Source organism: Peromyscus californicus, unplaced genomic scaffold, assembly GCF_007827085.1.
Source record: "Peromyscus californicus insignis strain IS unplaced genomic scaffold, ASM782708v3 Scaffold_21__1_contigs__length_65335640, whole genome shotgun sequence".
Classification (NCBI taxonomy): Eukaryota; Metazoa; Chordata; class Mammalia; order Rodentia; family Cricetidae; genus Peromyscus; species Peromyscus californicus.
Genome location: NW_026294514.1, coordinates 45888751 through 45911201, shown reverse-complemented (window position 1 = coordinate 45911201; position 22451 = coordinate 45888751). Strand labels below are relative to the sequence as shown.

Below are 22451 nucleotides of genomic sequence, written 5' to 3'. Positions count from 1 at the left end.
AGGATGCAGAATTTTGTCACACAAGCCCAGTACCACCACGTTAGAAAGGCTGGAAGGATCTCATCACTGTCTTTTATTATAGGATTGGGGAGACAGCCCCTCTTCCTAATTATCCATTCTCTCTGAGGGATAAAAAAGAATGCTGAGGGGTTGGCATGTCCACGATCATCCCTTATCCTATGCAGACCGAGTAAGAGGGTCTTATTGCTGGAACTGTAGGCAATAGCTTCAGATCTCATTCAAAAGGAAATTTTTCTGTAATTGGAAAGTAGATTTTCTTAAATTGCCTCTTCATGCATTATGAATAGTGCTGTGATATTTTATAGCCAATTAAAATTGATTAGATCTTTGAGTTATTTCTTTAGAATACTTTAATCATGAAAATCAGTTTGGAATGAGTCCAGCCTTGAGACAGATGGTTAAATTTATGTTTAAATAAATCTATACTTTAAGAAAATGAGCAAGACTTTGTAAGGTCTCTTCCTTGATTTCATCAAAGAATTCACAAAATCGACAGCCATCATTCTGATACAATATTATATATTAGAGTCATGTTTGAGTGGTGAATGAAAATCTTCCAGAAAATATTCTAGAATTCAAATTTATATCACCTTGACCCACCTGATATCTGAAATGCATCTTAGATATGGTAGTTGCTAAAAACCACAGTATAGTTCAAACTATGGGTTCCATCCAAAATGTCCTCCAGATCTTCAGGGTTGGTTGCCATTCAGTGGGCTTTGGGAAGTTATTGGATCCTGAGGACTGTGACCTCATCAGTGCAGTAATTCACTGATGGATTCCTAGTTCAGTACCCATTGGGAGGTGATAGGCACCGAGGAAGTGGGACCTAGTTGAAGTTGGTACATGGGAATGTGTACATGGGACTGTCCCCAGGCCCCCACACCCACCTCCTCTCCTGTCATCAGGAGGTAACACATTCCCCTTTGCATGGTGTCCTGTTTTGCCAAGGCCACAAACAATGAGGCAAGCTAAACACAGAACAAAACTGTGAGGCAAAAGCATCCTTTCCTCTATGAAGTTGAATTTCATCACAGAGGAAAGCCAGACTAGCACTTCCTGATCCCCACTTTTATTAATGCCTGAAAGTGGGAGCTTTTAAAATCCTCCTCATCAGTAGATGACACATTAGCAGCTAAGTCATGGCATGAGCTTTTCAGTGCAGGGAGTTTAAGATGATGGGACTCTCCCAAGGTCAGTGAGAGTAAAGGCACTCTTCACTGTGCAGCAATGCAGTCATTGCTAAGATAGTCTCCTTAGAGGCTGAAATGGAACGTTGTGTGTTTTATGTTATTTATAAAAAGTGAAAACACAATAATTTGTTCCTACCTTGTTTTTTGTATGTCTAAATGGCACAGAGAAAAATAGTAAAATAAGTTGTTGTGGGCTGTTTTTTTTTTTTTTATCTCTTTGCTATTTTAGCTCTTTGGGGAGCCTGCCACCCAGCTCTGAAATAAATCACACACAGAGGCCTATTCTTAATTGTGAATGCCCATCCTTAGCTTGGCTTGTTTCTTGCCAGCTTTTCTTAACTTATCCCATCTACCTTTTGCCTCTGGGCTTTCACCTTTTCTTACTTCTGTATATTTTACTTTCACTCTTACTCTGTGGCTGGTGGGGTGGCTGGGTGGCTGGCTCCTTCTTTTTCTCCAGATTTCTCCTTCTGTTTATTCTCGCTTCCTGGCAGCCCCACCTATCCTTTCTCCTGCTTAGCTATTGGCCGTTCAGCTCTTTATTAGACCATCAGGTGTTTTAGACAGGTACAGTAACACAGCTTCACAGAGTTAAGCAAATACAACATAAAAGAGTGCAATACAACTTTACATCATTAAAGCAGATGTTCCACAGCATAAACAAATGTAGCATATCTTACAATAATATTCTACATCAAGAAGTTATTTTCTTTGGCTCATTTTTGTCTATATTTGTGAAGCTCTTTAGAAATGTTAGTTTTTGGACTTGAGTTACTAGAGAGAGAACATCAGAAACTAATATTGAACAGTATACACTAAACAGCAGTGGCAAATTGTAATCTTCCTTTAATTATAAAGTGAAAAAAAAATCACCGGGTGGCAGTGGCACATGCCTTTAATCCCAGCACTCGGGAGGCAGAGCCAGGCAGATCTCTGTGAGTTTGAGGCCAGCCTGGTCTACAGAGCGAGATCCAGGACAGGCACCAAAACTACACAGAGAAATCCTGTCTCAAAAAACAAAACAAAACAAACCAAAAAGTAAAAAAAATCCATTTAGGTTTACATTTAATTTTTAAAAAGAACTTTTGAATTCACACATTAAAAACAACCTCTTTGGTCTAGAGATATGGCTCCAGACATAAGAAATTAAGAATCTAAGTTCAGATCCCAACATCTGCTACTGACTTTTATAACCTAACACTGGTGGGCAGAGGCAGGAGCCTTGCTGAGGCTTGCTGGTCAACCAGGCTACCTGAGAACAGTGAGCTCCAGGTGTAATGAGAGACCCTGTTTCAAAAGAAGACGATGGAGAATAATAAAGGGGAACAGCAGCTGTCTCCTTTGACTTCCACACACACATACACACGTGCACACACACATGTACGCACACACATGTGCACACACAAGTTCACATGAGAACACACACATGCACACCTGCATATACCATACGTACAAATTAGTGTATGCACACAGTAGAACTATTTCTTCTTTCTTCCTATTTACTAGGTACTGGATTTTTAAGCAGAGAGATTGTATAATGTGAATTACCTATCCTCGTGAGACTTAGATTTTCAAGCAGAAGACAGGTAATTAGAGGTATCTGAAACATGCTAAAAGGGGCTGGAGAAATGTCTCAGTGATGAGGAGAACTTGCTGCTCCCTCCAATAGAGGAGCCGGGTTCTGTTTCCAGCACCCACATAACCGCTTACAACTGTCTGTTAACTCCACTTTCAGGAGACCTGACACCCTCTTCTGGCCTCTGGGCACCAGGCATGCACACAGTGCACACATATACATGTAGGAAAACACTCATACATGTTAAATGAAAGTGATAAAAATGTTTTAAAAATTAAATGATAATTAGTGTGGTGGGGAAAGATGAAACAGATAGGTAGATATGGTGTTGAGGGGATCATTAGGTAAGTCTTAGGAAAAGTAACCGTTTAGTAAGAGGTAAAGGGAGTTGATCGAGTGTTGTTCTAGACAGAGCACTCTGGGTAGAGGGAATAACCTGTGCATCCAGTTGCGTTGACTGCTGAGGAAAGGTATGGATCGATGAGAGAGGAGCAGGCGGCATAAGAGGTGTGAGTTATTTCAGGTCGTTACAGCTAAACACCGGCTTTTCCTCTAAGTGAGGGGCGATGCTGGTGGAGGACTTTGAGCAGAGAAGTGATGAGAACCAGCTTATTAACGAGATAGTTCTGGTAGACTTATGGGGACCAGTCTGAGGGGATGCAGAAAGCATGGGAGTAAGGATGCTGCAATCCAGTCAGGGGTCATCCTGGACTGTCTCTAGATGGAATGAAGAGTGATAAGAGTGGTCAAATCTGGACAATTTATTTTTTTTAATTGAAAAAATAAATATTAATTTTATGTGTGTGTGTGTGTGTGTGTGTGTGTGTATGCCATATTCAGTAGTTCTCTGAGATCAGAAGAGAGCATCAGATCCTCTGGAACTGGAGTTCCAGGTAGTTGTGAGTGCTGGAAAACAAATTCAGGTCCTCCGGAGAGCAGCAAATGCTCTTCACTGTTGAACCATCTCTTTGGCCCTGACAATTCACTCTCGCTATTTATGGTAGTTATATTCTTTAAAGTCATTGAAAACATTGGGCTGTTGAATGAATTGTTGCTCTTAGGGGAGGAAAAGGTTTAATTCATACAAGCAAGATCACATTTCCCATAACCTGTAAATATATATCTTTATTATGTGTGTTTGCGTGACACCTTGTTTAGTGTGTATTTTTCATTATTACAAACAGTAGTACTATAACTTGTGATTAAACAAAGCTTATCCAATGTGAGTGTTTCTCCATAAAACACATTACAGCCTTGAGCACAGGAACAGTAGATAGCATGTTACACAGTGATGTGAAGAAGATTATTAATAATAGGTCTAGCCGAGAGGCAGATGTGAAAACAAGGGGGTAAAAATTGGATGTGTGACACCATATTAACATGGCAAGGTTTTCTCTACTAGGTGATTACAAAGGGAAATAAAATCATAACTTTACTGAGGGGAAAAAAGCATATGCCACCATAATCTTTATGGCAATTGTAATAACTACAAAGAGAAAAAGTTTATTGAGCTCATGGTCCTAGAGGTCTCTGCCCAATGCCAGGTATCCCCATTGCTTTGGGTGGTTTGTGTTAGAACGAACCTCTCAGGTTATGAGTCCAGAAGGAGAGAAAGACTAAAAGACTGGATGCTACAGGGGCAGGTACCACTGTCTTAGTCAGGACACACTGAGGACCAAGTCTTTAGCATATGGACCCTCGGGCCATTCAAGGTCCAGTTAGCACTTAGATAAGGGAGAGGTATATGACTCTCTTCTTTAACTCAAATGCTGAGCAGTGCCATCCGGGGTTGGGGGACAGCACAGCCATTTTCAATATAAGATGATAAAATGCTTATAATTACTCCAATCAAAGTAGATAAAGTAGCAAATAGTTGCTTTGTTTGGGAAAGTAATCACTTCTTACTTATCATCAGGGACTTTGTACCATGATTCAAGAAATGGTAATCACTTCAGAAGTTTATAGTAGTGATGCTTGACTTTCTAGATGAGCTTAATGAGTAGTCTAGCTTGTCTCTTGTAAATGTCAGCCTTACATAATTGAGTTTTTCTAGCTTCATAATACTGTTTATGGCATGACATGTTGTATACACACTCTGTTATTACAAAACATTAGACAGATTTATCAACAAGTAGTGGTGAAAGAATTAGAATTCAATCTCTCTGTGAATTTCATTATGTGGAGGAGGAAAAATTGGATGTTTTCCTCGCTGTTAATTGACACACAGAATAACTCCATGTGTCGCCTCAGCGCCTCTCATCAGCTTAAGGAAACACAGACAGCAACAGAGATCTGGGAAAAGCAATTTGTTCACCCTGTGTGCTTCAGATTACCCGGAATCTTATATGTGATTAATTTTAAGGTATATTAGAAAGTATACCAGTGATCCAAGTTACTCAGAACCATATAGATACATAGCTAGAATTGCATTAGGTGGTGTTTCTTTTTAAACCATAATTTTGTTAAGTGAAAGATTAACAGTTTTTAATTTTTTCTTTATTTCATTCACTTCTAGTTAGCATGAAAATAATGGGCTTCACTGTGACATTTTCATGTGCATTTGTTACAGTACTTTGTTCTTACTCTCGCTTCCCACTCGGCCCCACCTCCTCTGTCTCCCTCTTCCTGTCCTCCATCTCCTCTGTCTCCCTCTTCCTGTCCTCCATCCCCTCTGTCTCCCTCTTCCTGTCCTCCATCCCCTCTGTCTCCCTCTTCCTGTCCTCCATCTCCTCTGTCTCCCTCTTCCTGTCCTCCATCTCCTCTGTCTCCGTCTTCCTGTCCTCCATCCCCTCTGTCTCCCTCTTCCTGTCCTCCATCTCCTCTGTCTCCCTCTTCCTGTCCTCCATCTCCTCTGTCTCCCTCTTCTTGTCCATCTCCTCTGTCTCCCTCTTCCTGTCCTCCATCCCCTCTGTCTCCCTCTTCCTGTCCTCCATCTCCTCTGTCTCCCTCTTCCTGTCCTCCATCCCCTCTGTCTCCCTCTTCCTGTCCTCCATCTCCTCTGTCTCCCTCTTCCTGTCCTCCATCCCCTCTGTCTCCCTCTTCCTGTCCTCCATCCCCTCTGTCTCCCTCTTCCTGTCCTCCATCTCCTCTGTCTCCCTCTTCCTGTCCTCCATCTCCTCTGTCTCCCTCTTCCTGTCCTCCATCTCCTCTGTCTCTCTTTTCCTGTTCATCTCCTCTGTCTCTCTTTTCCTGTCCATTTCCCCTAATAACCCTCCTTCTGCTTCCATGTCACATAAATCTTATTACCCCTTCTTGTGTCCATCTTTTGTTGTATATATTTTTGATATTTTGGGGTTTATTTATATAGCCTCCATGTGACTGTAGTATTTATTTGTAAAACAAATCTATAGAAGTGCTGTAGAGTTCTTTTCCAAATTATGACAGTGAAGCAGGTCTTCAAAACTCTCAAGGGAGGGCACAGTAGATAGACTGATGGTAGAGTATTTGCCACAAGCTTGCTTTACAGCCAAAGGTAGATGTGTGGGGAGTGGTAGTGCACTTTCTCCCCCAAACCCTTCTAAACTATAACTTCACATCTAGTTCTAGACCTCAAGGTGTTATTGAAGAATTCCTATTTTAATGTAATGGATTATTTACTGGATGTTTTCAAAGGCATTGTTTTGAGTTTTCTTCGTGACTGTCAGTAAGCAGTTGGTAAATAGACTTTGGCTAGAATGTTCCTATTTAGGTTGTTGATCACACAGTCCACCTATTTCAGAAAGAAGCAGCGGCTGTGAGATTAAGGTTGCTGCTCTTTTGTATTATGAACACCGTAGTGAGTTGAGTGTGGTAAACTTACTGTGTCATTCTACACCCGATACAAAGGCAGATGGGTAGTGTGCAGTTTAAAATCTGTGAAAATAGGAAACAGATGGGCGGTTTAAATGTCCCAATGAAAATGTATGTGTGGAGAGATGACTTTTGAAGTTAGAAAAAAAAATAAGAATGAGTAAGGAATTCTACGGTTAAAGTGAAAAAAAAAAAACATACAAATAGTTCAAAAAGGGGGACATTAAATGTGGAATTAGTTGAGTTCAGTCATCAGGATTTTTAAAGTAAAAAAAAAAAAAGCATCAGATTATACCACAATTGTCAGCTACTCTTAATCGGAAACTGTTTTGTTTTCTTATGAACATGTAGACTGTGGACAGGATCTTTTTGACTTGAACTATTTCTAGATAATTGTGCATGGTCTTGTGAATTGTGTTGTCAGAATTAAGTTGTTTAATTTCAAATAACAAACTAGCTTTTAAAAACAGTGAATTGAAACAAAAGAGAAAACGAACACAAATTTGAAGTGGTCACAGGAAGGGTAGCAGTAGGCCAGTTATACGTTCTGTCTCACTCAGGTGGAATGCCACTTAGCTTCTACTCAAGACCGGGCGGTGTAGGTCTGGGTTTGGACGTCAGCTTCCTACAGGAGTTTACTCCTGTGGGTGGGAGGAACAAGTAGTCATAAGATGTGTCGGTTGATTGACCCTAGGACTTCCAATGAACTGTAGTTCTGCAGGAAAGATGGTGATAATGATATTCATGGGTAGAAATGCTGTATATATGTTATTCTTAGAAAAATTATACATTGTTCCGTGGAAGAATATATTCATTGGGATGTTAAAAATCATTTATAATTAATATTGAAATGACTTCATTACTAAGTAATAAAATTATTCCAAGGACATACTATTGAGGATTTAGTATAACTGAGGTAAAATGTTCATTGGATTTTGATAAATATTCTTCAAATCTGAATTTCGAGTAGGATGTAATTAAAAAACCAAAAACAAAAAAACAAAGGCTACCAGATAGTAATAAGAGTTCTTTCATATTAAATTATACCATTACTAACCTGTATGATTATTGTACCAATTCATGACAGAAAATGTCATACCCTATTATAGTCAAATAATATCAAAGTCCTATTCTTTGTAGTTTAATTTCTGTCAGAACTGAATTGCTTTTTTCTGGTCCTCCAACCCCCTCCTCCCCCCGACTCAGAGAGATATAGCACCAGGGGTAACATTTTATAAAATAATTTATACAGTTATTAAAATTCTTCTGTGTCAGAACTAGCTATTAGTGGAGTAGGACTTCTTTTGTAAAATAATTCTGTTCATCTTCTTAGAAGAGGTCCATGGTGGGTCTGATATTTGGGGAATTCCAGATATGGGGGTCATAGAGACATACTAGTTTACAGGAAGGGTGATTTCCTTTTTATTTTTATATTTTTAGTAGATATTTAGATATTTAATATACTCTTTGAATAATGAATACATGTATGTGAAGTATCATGAATCATATCTACTCTCCATCACATTCAGCTCGCCCTAGGTCCACCAACACATTTCTACCCCATTTTCATGTCTTTCCTATTTTTCTTTTTCTTTGAGAACACAACCCGCTGAGTACAGCGTGATGTCCTTATATTCTGATGCCCTTATACACATAGATGTGGGATTAACCACTGGGGCATGGACAAGGTATTAGTGGTCACATGCCCAAGAAAAAGCGACTCCTTCCCACAGGAGCTGTCAGCTGCCAAAGGGTCTTCAACTATGGGTGGGGCCTTAGGACTGCCACCCCATCCACACTGGATGTTTAACTTGTCTTGATCTTGTGTAGGAAACCATAGCTGCTGTGGGTTCCTGTGCGGACAGCCATGTTGTGTCTAGGAGGCAGCATTTCACAGTGCTTCTTCTGCCCGTCCTTTGGCCCTGACATTCTTTCGTTTTATGTCCCTCTGCCTCATAGTTAGAGGTGGTGTGAGAAATGCAAGGGAGTTGCATTTCTCACTTTGTTTTTCTATTCCTGGGAATAGTTGTAGGGGATGGTGTCTAAATCTCTGCAAAAAATGTCACCCTTTCTTTGCTTTTGTCACTGGAACTAGAGCGATTCTCAAACAGATGATAATAGCAGGTAGTTACCGAGAGCCTAAGCAGATTGGCAGCACAAATTCTCAATCCAAGGCTTCAGAGATGGCTCAGTGGTTAGTACAAGGGTACTTACTGCTCTTCTGGAGGCCAGGGCTCCATTCCCAGCACCCATAGCAGGCGGCTCACCACCACCTTCAGGGGATCTGATGTCCTTCTCCGACCTCCATGAGGCATTCCCCAAACATGGCAGTCACACACACACACATACACACAAATAAAACTTAAAAAAATAATGTAAGGTCTCTCTCTGGGGGTAGAATTTCACTTGTGGAACTTCCTTCAAAGAAGGGAAGAAATTAATAAATATTTAAAAATGTTCTTTAGTCTAAATTGGTAAAAGTCATATTTACTCAGTTTGTACCAAAAATCTATGACTTGCTTAAAATTGTATTAATTGATATATTCATGTACTTATTTTGACAATGTATGAATATTTTTAAATGATTTCTATTATAAAGAACCTCGAAAGGTTTTTGATTCATGACATTATCTGTCTGATTGATTGGCAAGTCTGAATTGTCCTACCTCTGAAGAGCTCATTCTTCATTTTCTTGAACTTTACTTTCTCTCAACCTACCTCTGCAACATTGCTTCTTCTTTCCAAGTCTTCCTCAGTATTCCAGTTTGCCATGCTCTTCATCAAGGACTCTTTGAAACCCGGAGCCCCTGAAATCCAGCACAGAAGTGCCCTGTTGGTAATAGTCACATGAGGGAGGCTGTATTGTTTGTTATCTTTGCTACACTTTTCTGTACATGCGCGTCTTTAAGTTTGTTTTTTCTACAAAGCCTCCTTAGATTACTCTTGTCTACTGATATCTTAGACATGCCTTAAACTTAACATTTGCGTGCTTTCCTGCTTACATGTTCTCATGTGAGCAGCTGTCCCGACATGCTGTAAGCTCCTTTGAAGAGAAGGATGGTATGTCTGTATTTGTGTGTTCTGACTTTGACCAAGCATGTGCTGCACAGGAACTCCGTGCTGAGTACTGACGACCAGTACTTGGCATAGCACTCTACACACAGTACACAGTCAGCAGAGTTGGTTTCTCATTAAATGTGGGAAATAACAGCAGTCTAGATGCATACAGTGAAGATCAAACTTATCTCTTTGCTATCTTCATGTTTTCTTCAGGGAAGGAAACAGAAAAGGCCAAGGAGCGCTATGACAAAGCTACAATGAAGCTTCATATGCTGCATAATCAGTATGTACTGGCACTGAAGGGGGCACAGCTCCATCAGAGTCAGTATTATGATACCACACTTCCTCTGCTGCTGGACTCTGTGCAAAAGATGCAAGAAGAAATGATAAAAGCACTGTAAGATACACTTCCTGTTTATCACGAAATCCCTTCCAAATCCGATTCAGCGTTTCTCCCAGTTACACATCTGCTCTGGAAACTGCATTATTACCCAGACCACTGGGCCTCTTAGACTTGTTGAACTTTTTTCTTGTGTTTTACTTGTGATGTTACTTTCACTTGTGCTCATGACCTAGCATGCCCAAAGGATAGACCTTTATACATTGTATTTGTTATTTACTTTGCTGTTCCAGTTAGCTTTGTGTTTAAATGAAAAATAGTGTGTTCAGTGAATGTATATGTGGGCCAAGTTTCTTACCTTTTAAGGAGTTAATAGTGTGCTATAGTTAGTAAGTTACATGCACATACACATTGTCCTGTATATAGGAACAGAAAAATGATGAACCATTTTGATGAACTTCTCTTCCTTTATTTTCTGCATGATCATTTTGCAAATCTTTAGATTCAGTTTTCTTTGACTGAAAATGTGTGTGGGATTTTTTTTTTCCTGATTGAATTTAAGTTTTTGTCCCTAACACTATTTTTCTATTAAAACAAAGCAAGTAGTTGGATGTGGTCATACAGACTTTTAGTCCCAGCACTCAGAGAAATTGGCAGGCACAGATCTCTCTCTCTCTGAGTTTGAAGACAGCCTGGTCTACATAGTGAGTTCCTGTCTAGCCAGGGCTATATAGTGAAACCCTGTGTCTCAAAAACCAACCAGCCAACCAAGCAACCAAGCAACCAACCAAACAACCAACCAACCAACCAACCAACCAACCAACCAACCAAACAAACAAACAAAAAACCTTAACAGTAATTGAAGTAATGTACAAGGGAAGTTTGTAAGTAGTAATTTTGATTCATAAGTAATTATTTTAGAAAACAAACAAACCCTGTTTTATGTTTATCTGAATATATGCAGAATAGGCTTATTTGCCCATACTTGCCTTTACACCAGTAATAATCATTATTTATAAAGCCCAACCTGTAAAAGTCGAGGATCTGGTCTGTGTGACAGAATTCTTTTCCTTTCTCTTTAATTAGAACAAGCTAATAAACTTGATGAAATTTTTGCTGCAGATTGGAGGTCAGGAGAAGAAACAGATGCTACCAAAGTTGAACTAAGATATATCTTTCTATCTATCTATCTATCTATCTATCTCATATATATCCATCCATCCCCAGGATTAAGAGGGGAGTGGGACATTTGAGGAGTGTCTTACACTAGAAAGAAACAATGGAACAGGTTGGTCAGAAGCCCTGTGCCCCCAAATCCAGTGTTTCTAATAGAATATTGAAGAATAGAAAGTTATTAGTACTGACTGTCCCTGCCTCTTGGATATGTACTTGAATTGGTAATAGTGTGTTTAAATTATTGCACAGTTACATAACCCCTTCATGTTCCATGTATAGGAAATAAGGTGGTGCACAAATCCACCATGCTTAAAACACCGATACTGCATTTCTTATGTTTATTGCTCTGAATCCTTTCTGGGTCTGTGTTTCTTTTGCCAAAACATTAACATGTACAATTTTATTTTTGCTTTCAGAAAAGGTATATTTGATGAATACAGCCAGATAACAAGCCTTGTTACAGAGGAGATAGTGAATGTCCATAAAGAGATTCAGATGTCCGTCGAACAGATAGACCCTAGCACAGAATATAATAATTTCATAGATGTTCACAGGTATGGCATTTTCATTCCTTTTAAGCTCTTTATGAAGATACTGTTTCTTATATTTAACAAACTTAAGGAATAATCTTATTAGAGCAGTTTATTTTATATGAATTTATCTTTTATTTTTTAAAAGAGTGTCTTAAAGTTGGTAACTAATCTATAAAATTATATTTAAGACTTTCAATTGACATTTCATTATTTAAATCCATATTTAACCTATGAAATTGTACTTCCTTGACATTTACATAATAAATGACACTATGAGCTTCTATGTGTATTAATTTTTCTGAGGCACCAATTGCTTTCCCTTGCATGCATCTTGTTTTATACTTTAAAAAATGGTGATGGGGATAAACTGACTTAATGTGTACATATATTCTATAAATGAAGAAACCAAGACTCACGTTACATGACTAGATCTTTAATGCCTAGGGTTTTCTCTAAATTATACGATTGTGTTTACTTTGTTAGCATAATTTAGAATAATATTAAATATTTTGCCTTTGGTATGCACTGAGATAGATTATGATCATATATTAATATTGATTAGAATTATTTGGCATACTTTACTAGAACAACAGCTGCTAAAGAACAAGAAATCGAATTTGATACTTCCTTATTAGAAGAAAATGAAAACCTTCAGGCAAATGAGATCATGTGGAATAATTTAACAGCAGACAGTTTGCAAGTAATGTGAGTACTTAGAAAATTGTAACAGTGTAAAATGAGTGCTATATTGCCTTATAGTTATTGTATTTCATCAGCTTTAAATCCTCAATGTTTTGCAAGTAGTAAAAAGTAAGTTTGGTTAGAATGATGTATTTCTTGTGTGTGTATGTTTGTATGTTCTGTGTGTTGTATATGTGTGATGTGTGGTGTGCATTCGTATGCAGAGGCCAGAGCAGGACATTGAATGTACTCCTTTATTGCTCTCTGCCTGACTGCCTCGAGTCTCTCACTGAACTGGAAGCTTACTCATTAGCCCGGCTTGCTGGACATCAGCATTTGGAACTCACCTGTCTCTGCCTCTCAGTGCTGGGAATATAGTTGTACCATCATGCAGGCTTTTCTGTGGTGGTGCTTGGGATGGAACTCAGGTCTTTATGTGTACCACACAGCAAGTGTTCTCGCTTTTACTCAGTGAGCCAGCACAACCTCTAGATGACATATTTTGGGCAACATACTAATTTTCCTCATTTTTATTACCAATTTTAGTAATTTTAAAAATCTGGATTTTTGTATGATATTGCATTAAGTATTCCACTGGTTGCTGCCAGTATACTAGAATGATGCTTTATTCTTTTAAAATTTTATATATATTCTGTATTTTATTCTCAATACCTAGTGTCAGAGCCCTTTTGGCAATATGGACACTAAATGTGAGAGGTAGTCACTGAAATCACGTTAGCCTAGGATTTTACTCCTGATTGAATTCTTTTCTCTTTGAAGCAAAGGTATATTCAATAATAAATGATTAAATCAGCTCCTTTGCCTTGTTGTTTTTGTGTACACTTTGTGGGAGTTTTGAGAGATCCTAATTGTTTTTTAATACTTTTCAAATATTTAAGGCAATTAAAAAGACTTTGTGAATTGTGAAAACATGATTAAGACCCTATATTGTTAAATATTTAAACTATCTCATAATTTTGTTCAGGGATTAGAAAGAAACATTTATTGCTAAACATTATATATGTTTATCCTTGTGTTGGATTTAAAGGTAGTAAATATTCATTTCTTGTCAGTATTGGACATAGTATATTAATTTATTTGTTAAAATTTCCCTCTAATGACTCAGACAAAAGTTCTCGTGAATATAATTTATCTCTTATTCAGAATACTACAGTTGTACAGATAATCTATTGGGGAGGATTATAGGATTAGTCCTTAGGAAGGGAGCTGAAATAGTTAAAGCTGGCTGTATAGAATTCAGGAAACTAACACATGCTCTTCCACCAAACACAAGTTCATAATAGAGCCTTGATAATCATAGAGGACTGACTACTGTTGAAGGAAATGAGTGTGTGGGTGTCCCCTGCATCAGAGTGATGGGGGAGTTGAAGCCATGGTGTCCCCTGCATCAGAGTGATGGGGGAGTTGAAGCCATGGTGTCCCCTGCATCAGAGTGATGGGGGAGTTGAAGGCTTGATGTCCCTGCATCAGAGTGATGAGAGCATTGAAGGCATGGTGTCCCTGCATCAGAGTGATGGGGGAGTTGAAGGCTTGGTGTCCCCTGCATCAGAGTGATGGGGGAGTTGAAGGCTTGGTGTCCCCTGCATCAGAGTGATGGGGGAGTTGAAGGCTTGGTGTCCCCTGCGTCAGAGTGATGGGGGAGTTGAAGCCATGGTGTCCCCTGCATCAGAGTGATGGGGGAGTTGAAGCCATGGTGTCCCCTGCATCAGAGTGATGGGGGAGTTGAAGGCATGGTGTCCCCTGCATCAGAGTGATGGGGGAGTTGAAGCCATGGTGTCCCCTGCATCAGAGTGATGGGGGAGTTGAAGCCATGGTGTCCCCTGCATCAGAGTGATGGGGGAGTTGAAGCCATGGTGTCCCCTGCATCAGAGTGATGGGGGAGTTGAAGGCTTGGTGTCCCCTGCATCAGAGTGATGGGGGAGTTGAAGGCTTGGTGTCCCCTGTCAGAGTGATGGGGGAGTTGAAGCCATGGTGTCCCCTGCGTCAGAGTGATGAGGGAGTTGAAGGCTTGATGTCCCTGCATCAGAGTGATGGGGGAGTTGAAGGCTTGGTGTCCCCTGCATCAGAGTGATGGGGGAGTTGAAGGCTTGGTGTCCCCTGCATCAGAGTGATGGGGGAGTTGAAGCCATGGTGTCCCCTGCATCAGAGTGATGGGGGAGTTAAAGCCATGGTGTCCCCTGCATCAGAGTGATGGGGGAGTTGAAGCCATGGTGTCCCCTGCGTCAGAGTGATGAGGGAGTTGAAGGCTTGATGTCCCTGCATCAGAGTGATGGGGGAGTTGAAGGCTTGGTGTCCCCTGCATCAGAGTGATGGGGGAGTTGAAGGCTTGGTGTCCCCTGTGTCAGAGTGATGAGAGCATTGAAGGCATGGTGTCCCCTGCGTCAGCGTGATGAGAGCATTGAAGGCATGGTGTCCCCTGCATCAGAGTGATGAGAGCATTGAAGGCATGGTGTCCCCTGCATCAGAGTGATGAGGGAGTTGAAGGCTTGGTGTCCCATGCATCAGAGTGATGGGGGAGTTGAAGGCATGGTGTCCCCTGTGTCAGAGTGATGGGGGAGTTGAAGCCATGGTGTTCCCTGTCAGAGTGATGAGGGAGTTGAAGGCATGTTATCATGTACATTGGAGAGGTTTTCCTAAGAGCAGCTTGGAGCGGTTCTACAGGTTTTTCATGCCCTCTACCTGGGATTCTGACTTGATTTGGCCATGGATGTTTTCAGTATAAGCCATCTGTAAGGTAGTAGTTCTTATCTGGGCTGAGTTTGTCCTCTGGGAGACATTTGACAGCTGGGAACATTAGGCAGGGATGCCCTGAGCTTTCTGTCATGTACAGGGCAGCCTCTTAGGAAAAAGAATTTCTGGCAGTAATTTCAGTAGTGTTGAGACTGAGAAACCCCCCTGTGAATGATAGAGCATGCTTACAGCACAGGATGATTGGTAGGACTTCAGGTGCCATAGCACATCCCGTTTCTTAATTCATGTGCTTCATGTTAAAGAATAGCTTCCATTGCTCCTGAGTTTTTATTATCACTACCTTTCTCCCCAGTAACTTTATTCATCAAAGTGTTTTATGGTATATTTAAAGGTATATGATTAATACTCTCAAGAAGTTAGTACTAAAATTGATCATTTATTTTAATGGACATCAAATAGAATGAAAATATAGATACTGGAATGTGATGTGGTAATATTAAAAATAACTACCTATTAAGAGCTTGTGAGCAGAGATTTTATGGCCAAATGATTTGTTTTATTGGTTTTCAGAGTATAGTGAGAATAGAATTAGTTATCTCAATACATCACTATTTACTAATTTGATGATGAAACATTGACTCCCCCACACCCGATAAATTAAAGATAATAAATCTGTGATAATGTAGTAAATTCAATTGCTTATATCTTTATTAGGTAAAACTTTATCTACATTTCATTGAATAGGATCTACTCAGGATATGAGTTGAAGATAGACACACATGAGTATGTATGTTTGTTTATTTATGTATGTGTTTTTTTGCAGTGCTAAGAGTCAATTCGAGGGCTCCTGTGTGGTAGGCAAGAATTCTACCATTATTCTAGTTTACTTTCTGTAGCTGTGACAAACCCTGACTGAAAGCCACTTTGAGGGAGGGAGAGAGGGAGGGCTTGTTTAGCGTTCAGGTTCTGATCCATCATTGAGGGAAGTCAAGGCAGGAACTTGAAGGCCGTCCTGCTTACCATTTCAAATAGTATTATCTCTGACCAGGGAAGTAAGAAGCAGTTGTTTGTGGGAAATTAAAGATCAGAGCTTATTTCCAAACAATGTTGTATTGTCTGGATTTGTGTGTCAACTTAACACAAGCTAGAGTCATCAGAGAGGAAGGAGCCTCAGTTGAGTAAATGCCTCCATGAGATCCAGGTGTAAGGCATTTTTTTTTCATTTAGTGATCTATGAGGGAGGATCTAGCGCACTGTGGGTGGTGCCATCCCTGGGCTTGGTCCTGGATTCTATAAGAAAGCAGGCTGAGCAAGCCATGTGAAAGCAAGCCAGTGAGCAGCACCCCTCCATGGCCTCTGCATCAGTTCCTGCCTCCAGATTCCTGCCTTGTTTGAGTTCCTGTCCTGACTTATTTCAGTGATGAATAGCAATGTGGAAGGGTAAGCCGAATAAACCCTTTCCTCCCCAACTTGCTTTTTGGTCATGGTGTTTCATCACAGCAATAGTAACCCTAACTAAGACAAATGTGAGTATCCACATACCCATCCAAGAATATTTGTGATTAATGTCAGCAGTATAGTTAAGACATTTCTTGTGGTTGTATTTTCTAATCTTTAGTAAAGTCTCTTTAGTATGCATACCACCTATCAATATGACATATTAAAATTCTACAAGATTTTGTAAAATGCTGAATCTTGTGATCTAAAGTAAAACCTTGTAGATGAATTTCTAAACGGTATTATTAAGTAAAAAAAACAGAGTCAGATATAGGGATGTAGACGAATTTCTAAACAGTCTTATTAAATAAGAAACACAGAGCCAAATACAGCGGTGAAAGCCTTAGAGATCAGAGAAATAGGAATAGCCACCATCCAACCTTAGCTCACCACATAATCATAGCTTCCCAAGAGAACTAGCTTCTTCCTGTCTAACCTGTGCCTTGCTGTTCTGCCTTCTCATTGGCTCTTAGCCCAGCCACCTCACTTCCTCATCACTGCCTGTCTGTACAGACCTCCAGGTCTCTATGGTTGGTACTGGGATTAAAGGCATGTGTCACCATGCTTGGCTGTGTCCTAGAACACACAGAGACTCAGCCTGCCATGTGATTGGATTAAGGGCATGTGCTCTGCCTTACTTTTGTTTATGGCTGGCTATGTCCTCTGATCTCCATGCAAACTTATTTATTAACATACAAATAAAATATTACCACATAGGTTAACTAGTGTTGGAATTTAAGATGTGTACCACCATTCCTGACTCTGTTTCCAGTGTGGCCTTGAACTCACAGAGATCCAGACAGATCTCTGTCTGCCAAATGATAGGATTAAAGGTGTGTGCTAACATTGCATGACTTTTGTGTTTACTTATAATGGCTTGGTTTTTCCTTTGATATCCAGGCAAGCTTTATTTATTAAAGCACAAATAAAATATCACCACATTTCAGCACAAATAAAATATCACCACAAAATGTAATCCTAAGTCTTTGTGTTTTCCGGTAAATTTTAATGAGAAATTAGAATCAGAACTTGTTTGACTTTTATAATGGACTATAAACATATTCCTGTCATTGAGTAATAGTAATTCACTATGTAGAAAAGTAATTCTTTTGGATCTTGAAGAACCCAAGTTAGCAATGTATTATAGAACTTGAAAATCAAATTCATTTTGTTTTTGTAAAGTCCATGAACTAAGAATGACATTAATATTTTAAAATGTTGCAAATATCAAAAGTGTTGTATTTTGTGGCACATGAAGACCATGTGAAACTTGACCATCGGAGTACACAAGTAAAGTTATATTGGTGCACAGCCACGTCCACTCACTCTTTATCTGCGGGTGATTTCGCAGCAGCAGAATCAGGTAGTTGTGTTGTGACAGCAAGCTTGTGTGGCCTTCTGCTGTTGGCACAGTACAAGTCACAGCGACAGAGTTAATGGCTCTGTGCCATTCTGAGTGCCGCACATGTTGCTGTATGGCAGCATTTCATTTATTTGTGTTGTCAGTTGATGCCTAGTGTGTCAAAATAAGAAGAGAAAATGGATTTCAGATAACTGACCTTCCGGTACTTTGGACTATTTTGTTAGTGACTTAGATGGCAGGATATTAAGTTAGGTCTCTAATTGGACAGGGCTAAAATTTTGTCAGGCTGTATTGGAGGAATACTTTTGAAGTTAGTGACTTGAAAGCTTTGGAAAAACGTAAAAGAATTAAAGGCAGACATTAGGATAGTTTGAGGAAAACACACTGTGTAAAAGAAATAGTTGGATTCGTTGGCTTAGAAGTCGAGCAAGTTGAGGTTTATTTGAGTGCATTCAACAGACGCTGCTGGCTGCTTGGTTAATCAGGAACCATCTTTTGTTCATCTTGAGGAGACACCAATGGACATGACAAAGTGGACATAGAAAAGCCCGAGGCTTCAACCCTACAAAAGAACTACAAGCAACTGAGGGGAAGCTGGGAGAAGGAGGGGTGGGGCTCCCCAGGGAAGAGCACACCTATTGGTGGGCCAGGGCCCAGTGGGCAGCCCTGAAAACGTGCCTATGAATAACATTATAGTTATCAACTATAACCGAGCAGGTTGTAGTTAGAAAATACATGTCTATACAGTGCATGTTAAAGCAGGCTCATGTTAAGCAAGCTCTCCACCACCTCACTATACCCTAGTCCAACCGGACAGTGTTTAAAGATTTACCTGTTTGAAAAGATAAACACTTCCAAAACTCCTGTTGTGGATAACAAGATTTTAGAACTTGCACGCATTTTTTTTTTATTCTTACATTTAATTTCCAATACTAATATTTTAATTGTGATTTTTTTCAAACAGGAAAAGGGTTGAATTGGCTTAAGTAACATTTTCTTATATCTCTTTAAAATGTAATTGTAGCACCATAGGATTTTATGGAGTCTTTTTTATATTATGACACAATTTTTTTGTATTTTATTTTTGAGACCATACTATAATTGTATTTCTCCTTTCATAACCCCCGCATAGCTAGAAAAATGCAATTTTAGTGCATACAGATGTTAAAATTTATAAAATCTTACAAGAGGATATACACGAAAATCAGATAGGAATTCATCTGCAATTCCTAGCTCCAAACCCTCAGATGTGAGTATCTAACATGGAGTAACCATAGAAACCAGTGAAGTAGAAAGCCTAGGCTGGGGGAAGTCGGAGGGACAGCAGGATATAAGTGTAGATGAAATTCTAAACGGTCTTAGTAAATAAGAAACATAGAGCCAAATACAGAGTTAAAGCCTAAGAGATCAGAGCACTAGCGAAGCCCAAGACTCCCTTTAGCTTACCAGTCGCTGCCATCTCTTCCCCTGAGAGAGAGACCTTCTCCTGCCTGACCTGTCTTTTTTATTGCCTTTCTGTTCTACCTTCTCATTGGCTCTAAACCCAACCACATGATTTCCTCGTCACTGCCTGTCTATACAGACCTCCAGGTCTCTGTGATTGGTACTGGGATTAAAGGTTCTGGTCACCGCTTGGCTGTGTCCTTGACTACCAGAGACTCTGCCTGCCATGTGATTGGATTAAGGGCGTGTGCCACCACCTCGGACTTCTGCTAAATGGCTTGCTTTTAGTTCTGATCCCCAGGCAACTTTATTTATTAACATACAAATAAAATCACATTCCAGCACAAATAAAATATCACCATAGATAAGTGATAGAAAGTCAGAAACAGAGTAACAAGGAGAGGACTCCAACTGGGAAGAAGTGAGAGAAGTCAGTACAGAGAGAGAAGGAAGGCTGAGGGACAGATAACACCAAGCTTGTTTGATAAAAGCCTCAAAGAATCGATTGTATTTTATATTTACCTAAAATTATACACGATATATAAAATGTGCGCGCACACACACACACACACACACACACACACACACACACACACACACACACACCTTAATCTTAAAAGAAGTTAACACTTGGGTTGACTGTAATCTACACAAGAGCCACAGACTAACAAAAACTCCACTACCTATCCTCAGGAAGTTAAACCTTACCTGCTCCTCCTCAGACGGACAGTGATGGCTGGAGCTCACATTTCTATGTAACCCGGTGCTGACAAAACCCCCATTCCCCCACCTGTCAGGAAAAACAAAAAAACAAAACACCTCCCTCTCATGGTTGGTCATTGTAGTCCAAGTGACTCCTAAAATGATCTGGATCATCACCGTGGTCCTTGGCTGCCTCTCGTGTTCAGGGTGCACCTCTACTGCTGGAGACACTGGACACTAAGGACACGGGCCTCGGGTAGTTACCGCTGGGTCTCACCTGGAAGCTGCTTTCCGGCTGTCTAACTTCCACAGTTCCAGAAAACACTATGCAAGCTGCCATGAGCAGGAAGCCACTAGTCTCATCGAGCTGCAGCACCCATTTTCCAGGACAATTCCCTGTGTGACAAGAAATGCACAAAGGTGCAGAAGGGGGCAGTCACAGGTGGGTGGCAATCAAAGCTGCCCAACTGGGGTTAGGTTCCACTCAGTAAGAGAAAAGTCGTGCCTGGTGTTAGAGACCCAGCTGACTTCCTAGAGGTGGGGAGGTCCTGAACCTGAGGAAAGAAGCTACTCACCAGCCACTTTGCCAGATCAGCGTAATGCCTTATGTACCCCAAATCTTATCCTTTTAACCCCAGATAAGAATAGCTACCACCTTTCATCCAAGAAGCCTCTCTTCACAGCACATGGGGGCCATTCCAGAACACCACACCTGGACACATAGAATTCGGCAGATCGTGTTGAGCCCAGCCCCTGCAGCTACACCACAGCGACTGTGAACACCACAGTACAGGGAACACTGGGAAAGGAGAGGTGGGAAGAGTCTAAGAGCCAGAACACCAGAAAGCCTGTGCTGAAGCAGTCTCTTCCAGAAATGACTGTATCGGAGAAAGGATCCACTTTTTGACATTGTTATTACTGGGTTTGTGTTAGTCTGTGTATTTAATTCCATTAGTGTGATTTTTTAAAAAAAATGAAATTGGGCGGGCCGAAGTTTGTGCATATGTTTAGTACTGTTGTATTTTCCTGATTAATTGATCTCTTGATTAGAATGAAGTGTCTTCCTTCCTTCCTTCCTTTCTTTCTTTCTTTTTCTTTTTTCTTTTTTGTTTTTTGTTTTTTTTTTGAGACAGGTTTCTCTTGTAGCCCTGCCTGTGTCCTGGAACTCGCTCTGTAGGCCAGGCTGGCCTCAAACTCACTGAGATCTGCCTGCCTCTGCCTCCTGAGTGCTGGGAATAAAGTTGTGTGTCACCACCAGCTGGCTTTTGAATGCACAGTTCAGGCTGGCCTCGTCGAAGTTAGAGTTGAAAGTCTGTTTTGTCGGATAGTAGCATGGAAATGCCTGTTTGCCTTTTGATCTCAAGTGCTTTTTCCCATCCTTCCACTTGAAGGTGTCCATGGCTTTAAAGCTGAGTTTCTTATAGACAAAAGATTATTGGGGGTGTGTGGCACAGTAGAATTTATTTGTCTTTATGATGTACACATAGTAATTAACACATTAAAGGACACACTCAAAATGGCCATGTGTAGTGCAGGAAAGGACTGGTCCCAGTTCAGTTGCACAGATGGTAATTTTGTTTCTTAATCCATTCAGTTGGCTTGTATCTTTTTTATATTTATTATTTTTTGATATTTTATGTCTCTGTGTGTGGACACACACGTGGCGTGCCCCTGAGGGCATGTCTGTGCACCAGTCATGCATGCAGGAGCCACTAGAGGTAGGAAGAGGAGTTGAAGCTCCTGGAGCTGGAACTACAGGTGGTTGTGAGCTGCTGTGTGGGTGCTGGGAACTGAACCTGGATCCTCTGCAAGAAACAGCAAGTGCTCTTGACCTCTAAGGCATCTCTCCAGCCCTTCACCTGTGTCATTTGTGAGGCCATTAATATTTAGAGTGTGTGTACAGTTTGCTGTCATTTTAATGTTTTTTCCCCCTCAGTTTTGTGTTCTTGTTTGTGGTTTGGTTATCATTAAATGCATGGCTTTGTTTTCTTTCTAGAGTCTCCTGGCTGCACTTATCTCCCTTCAGTTAAGAATATTGCTCTTAGTAATCCGTTCTTTGTTTGTTTTTAAATGAGTTGTTTTTAGGCTGCTGGGGTCATGAAAAGGTTTTCTTTCTCCTGAACCGTGGTAGATAGTTTTGCTGGGTACAGTAGTTGATGTGAATGGCTGGGTACAGTAGTTGATGTGAACAGCTGTGGTCTTGTAGGACTGGAGTGCACTGTTCCAGGCTCTCCTGCCTCTCAAGAGTGTCCACTGAGAAATCACATGGTATTCTGATGGTTTTTCCTTCATATTTGACCTGTGTTATTTTCTCCTGCAACTTTCAATACTTGTTCTTCTTTTGTGTATTTAGTGTTTTGATACG

At 40.3% G+C, this 22451-nt stretch overlaps 1 protein-coding gene across 4 annotated transcripts in view; it reads left to right on the top strand.

Moving 5' to 3' along the window:
* Positions 1 to 22451, top strand: part of Fer (FER tyrosine kinase) — a 346826-nt gene that overhangs the window by 63546 nt on the left and 260829 nt on the right. For all 4 annotated transcript variants that reach the window (XM_052750228.1, XM_052750229.1, XM_052750231.1 and 1 more), the window contains exons 5-7: positions 9853 to 10036; positions 11572 to 11709; positions 12274 to 12393. In XM_052750228.1, coding sequence (XP_052606188.1) covers positions 9853 to 10036; positions 11572 to 11709; positions 12274 to 12393 — 442 coding nt within the window. The remainder of the gene's footprint in view (positions 1 to 9852; positions 10037 to 11571; positions 11710 to 12273; positions 12394 to 22451) is intronic.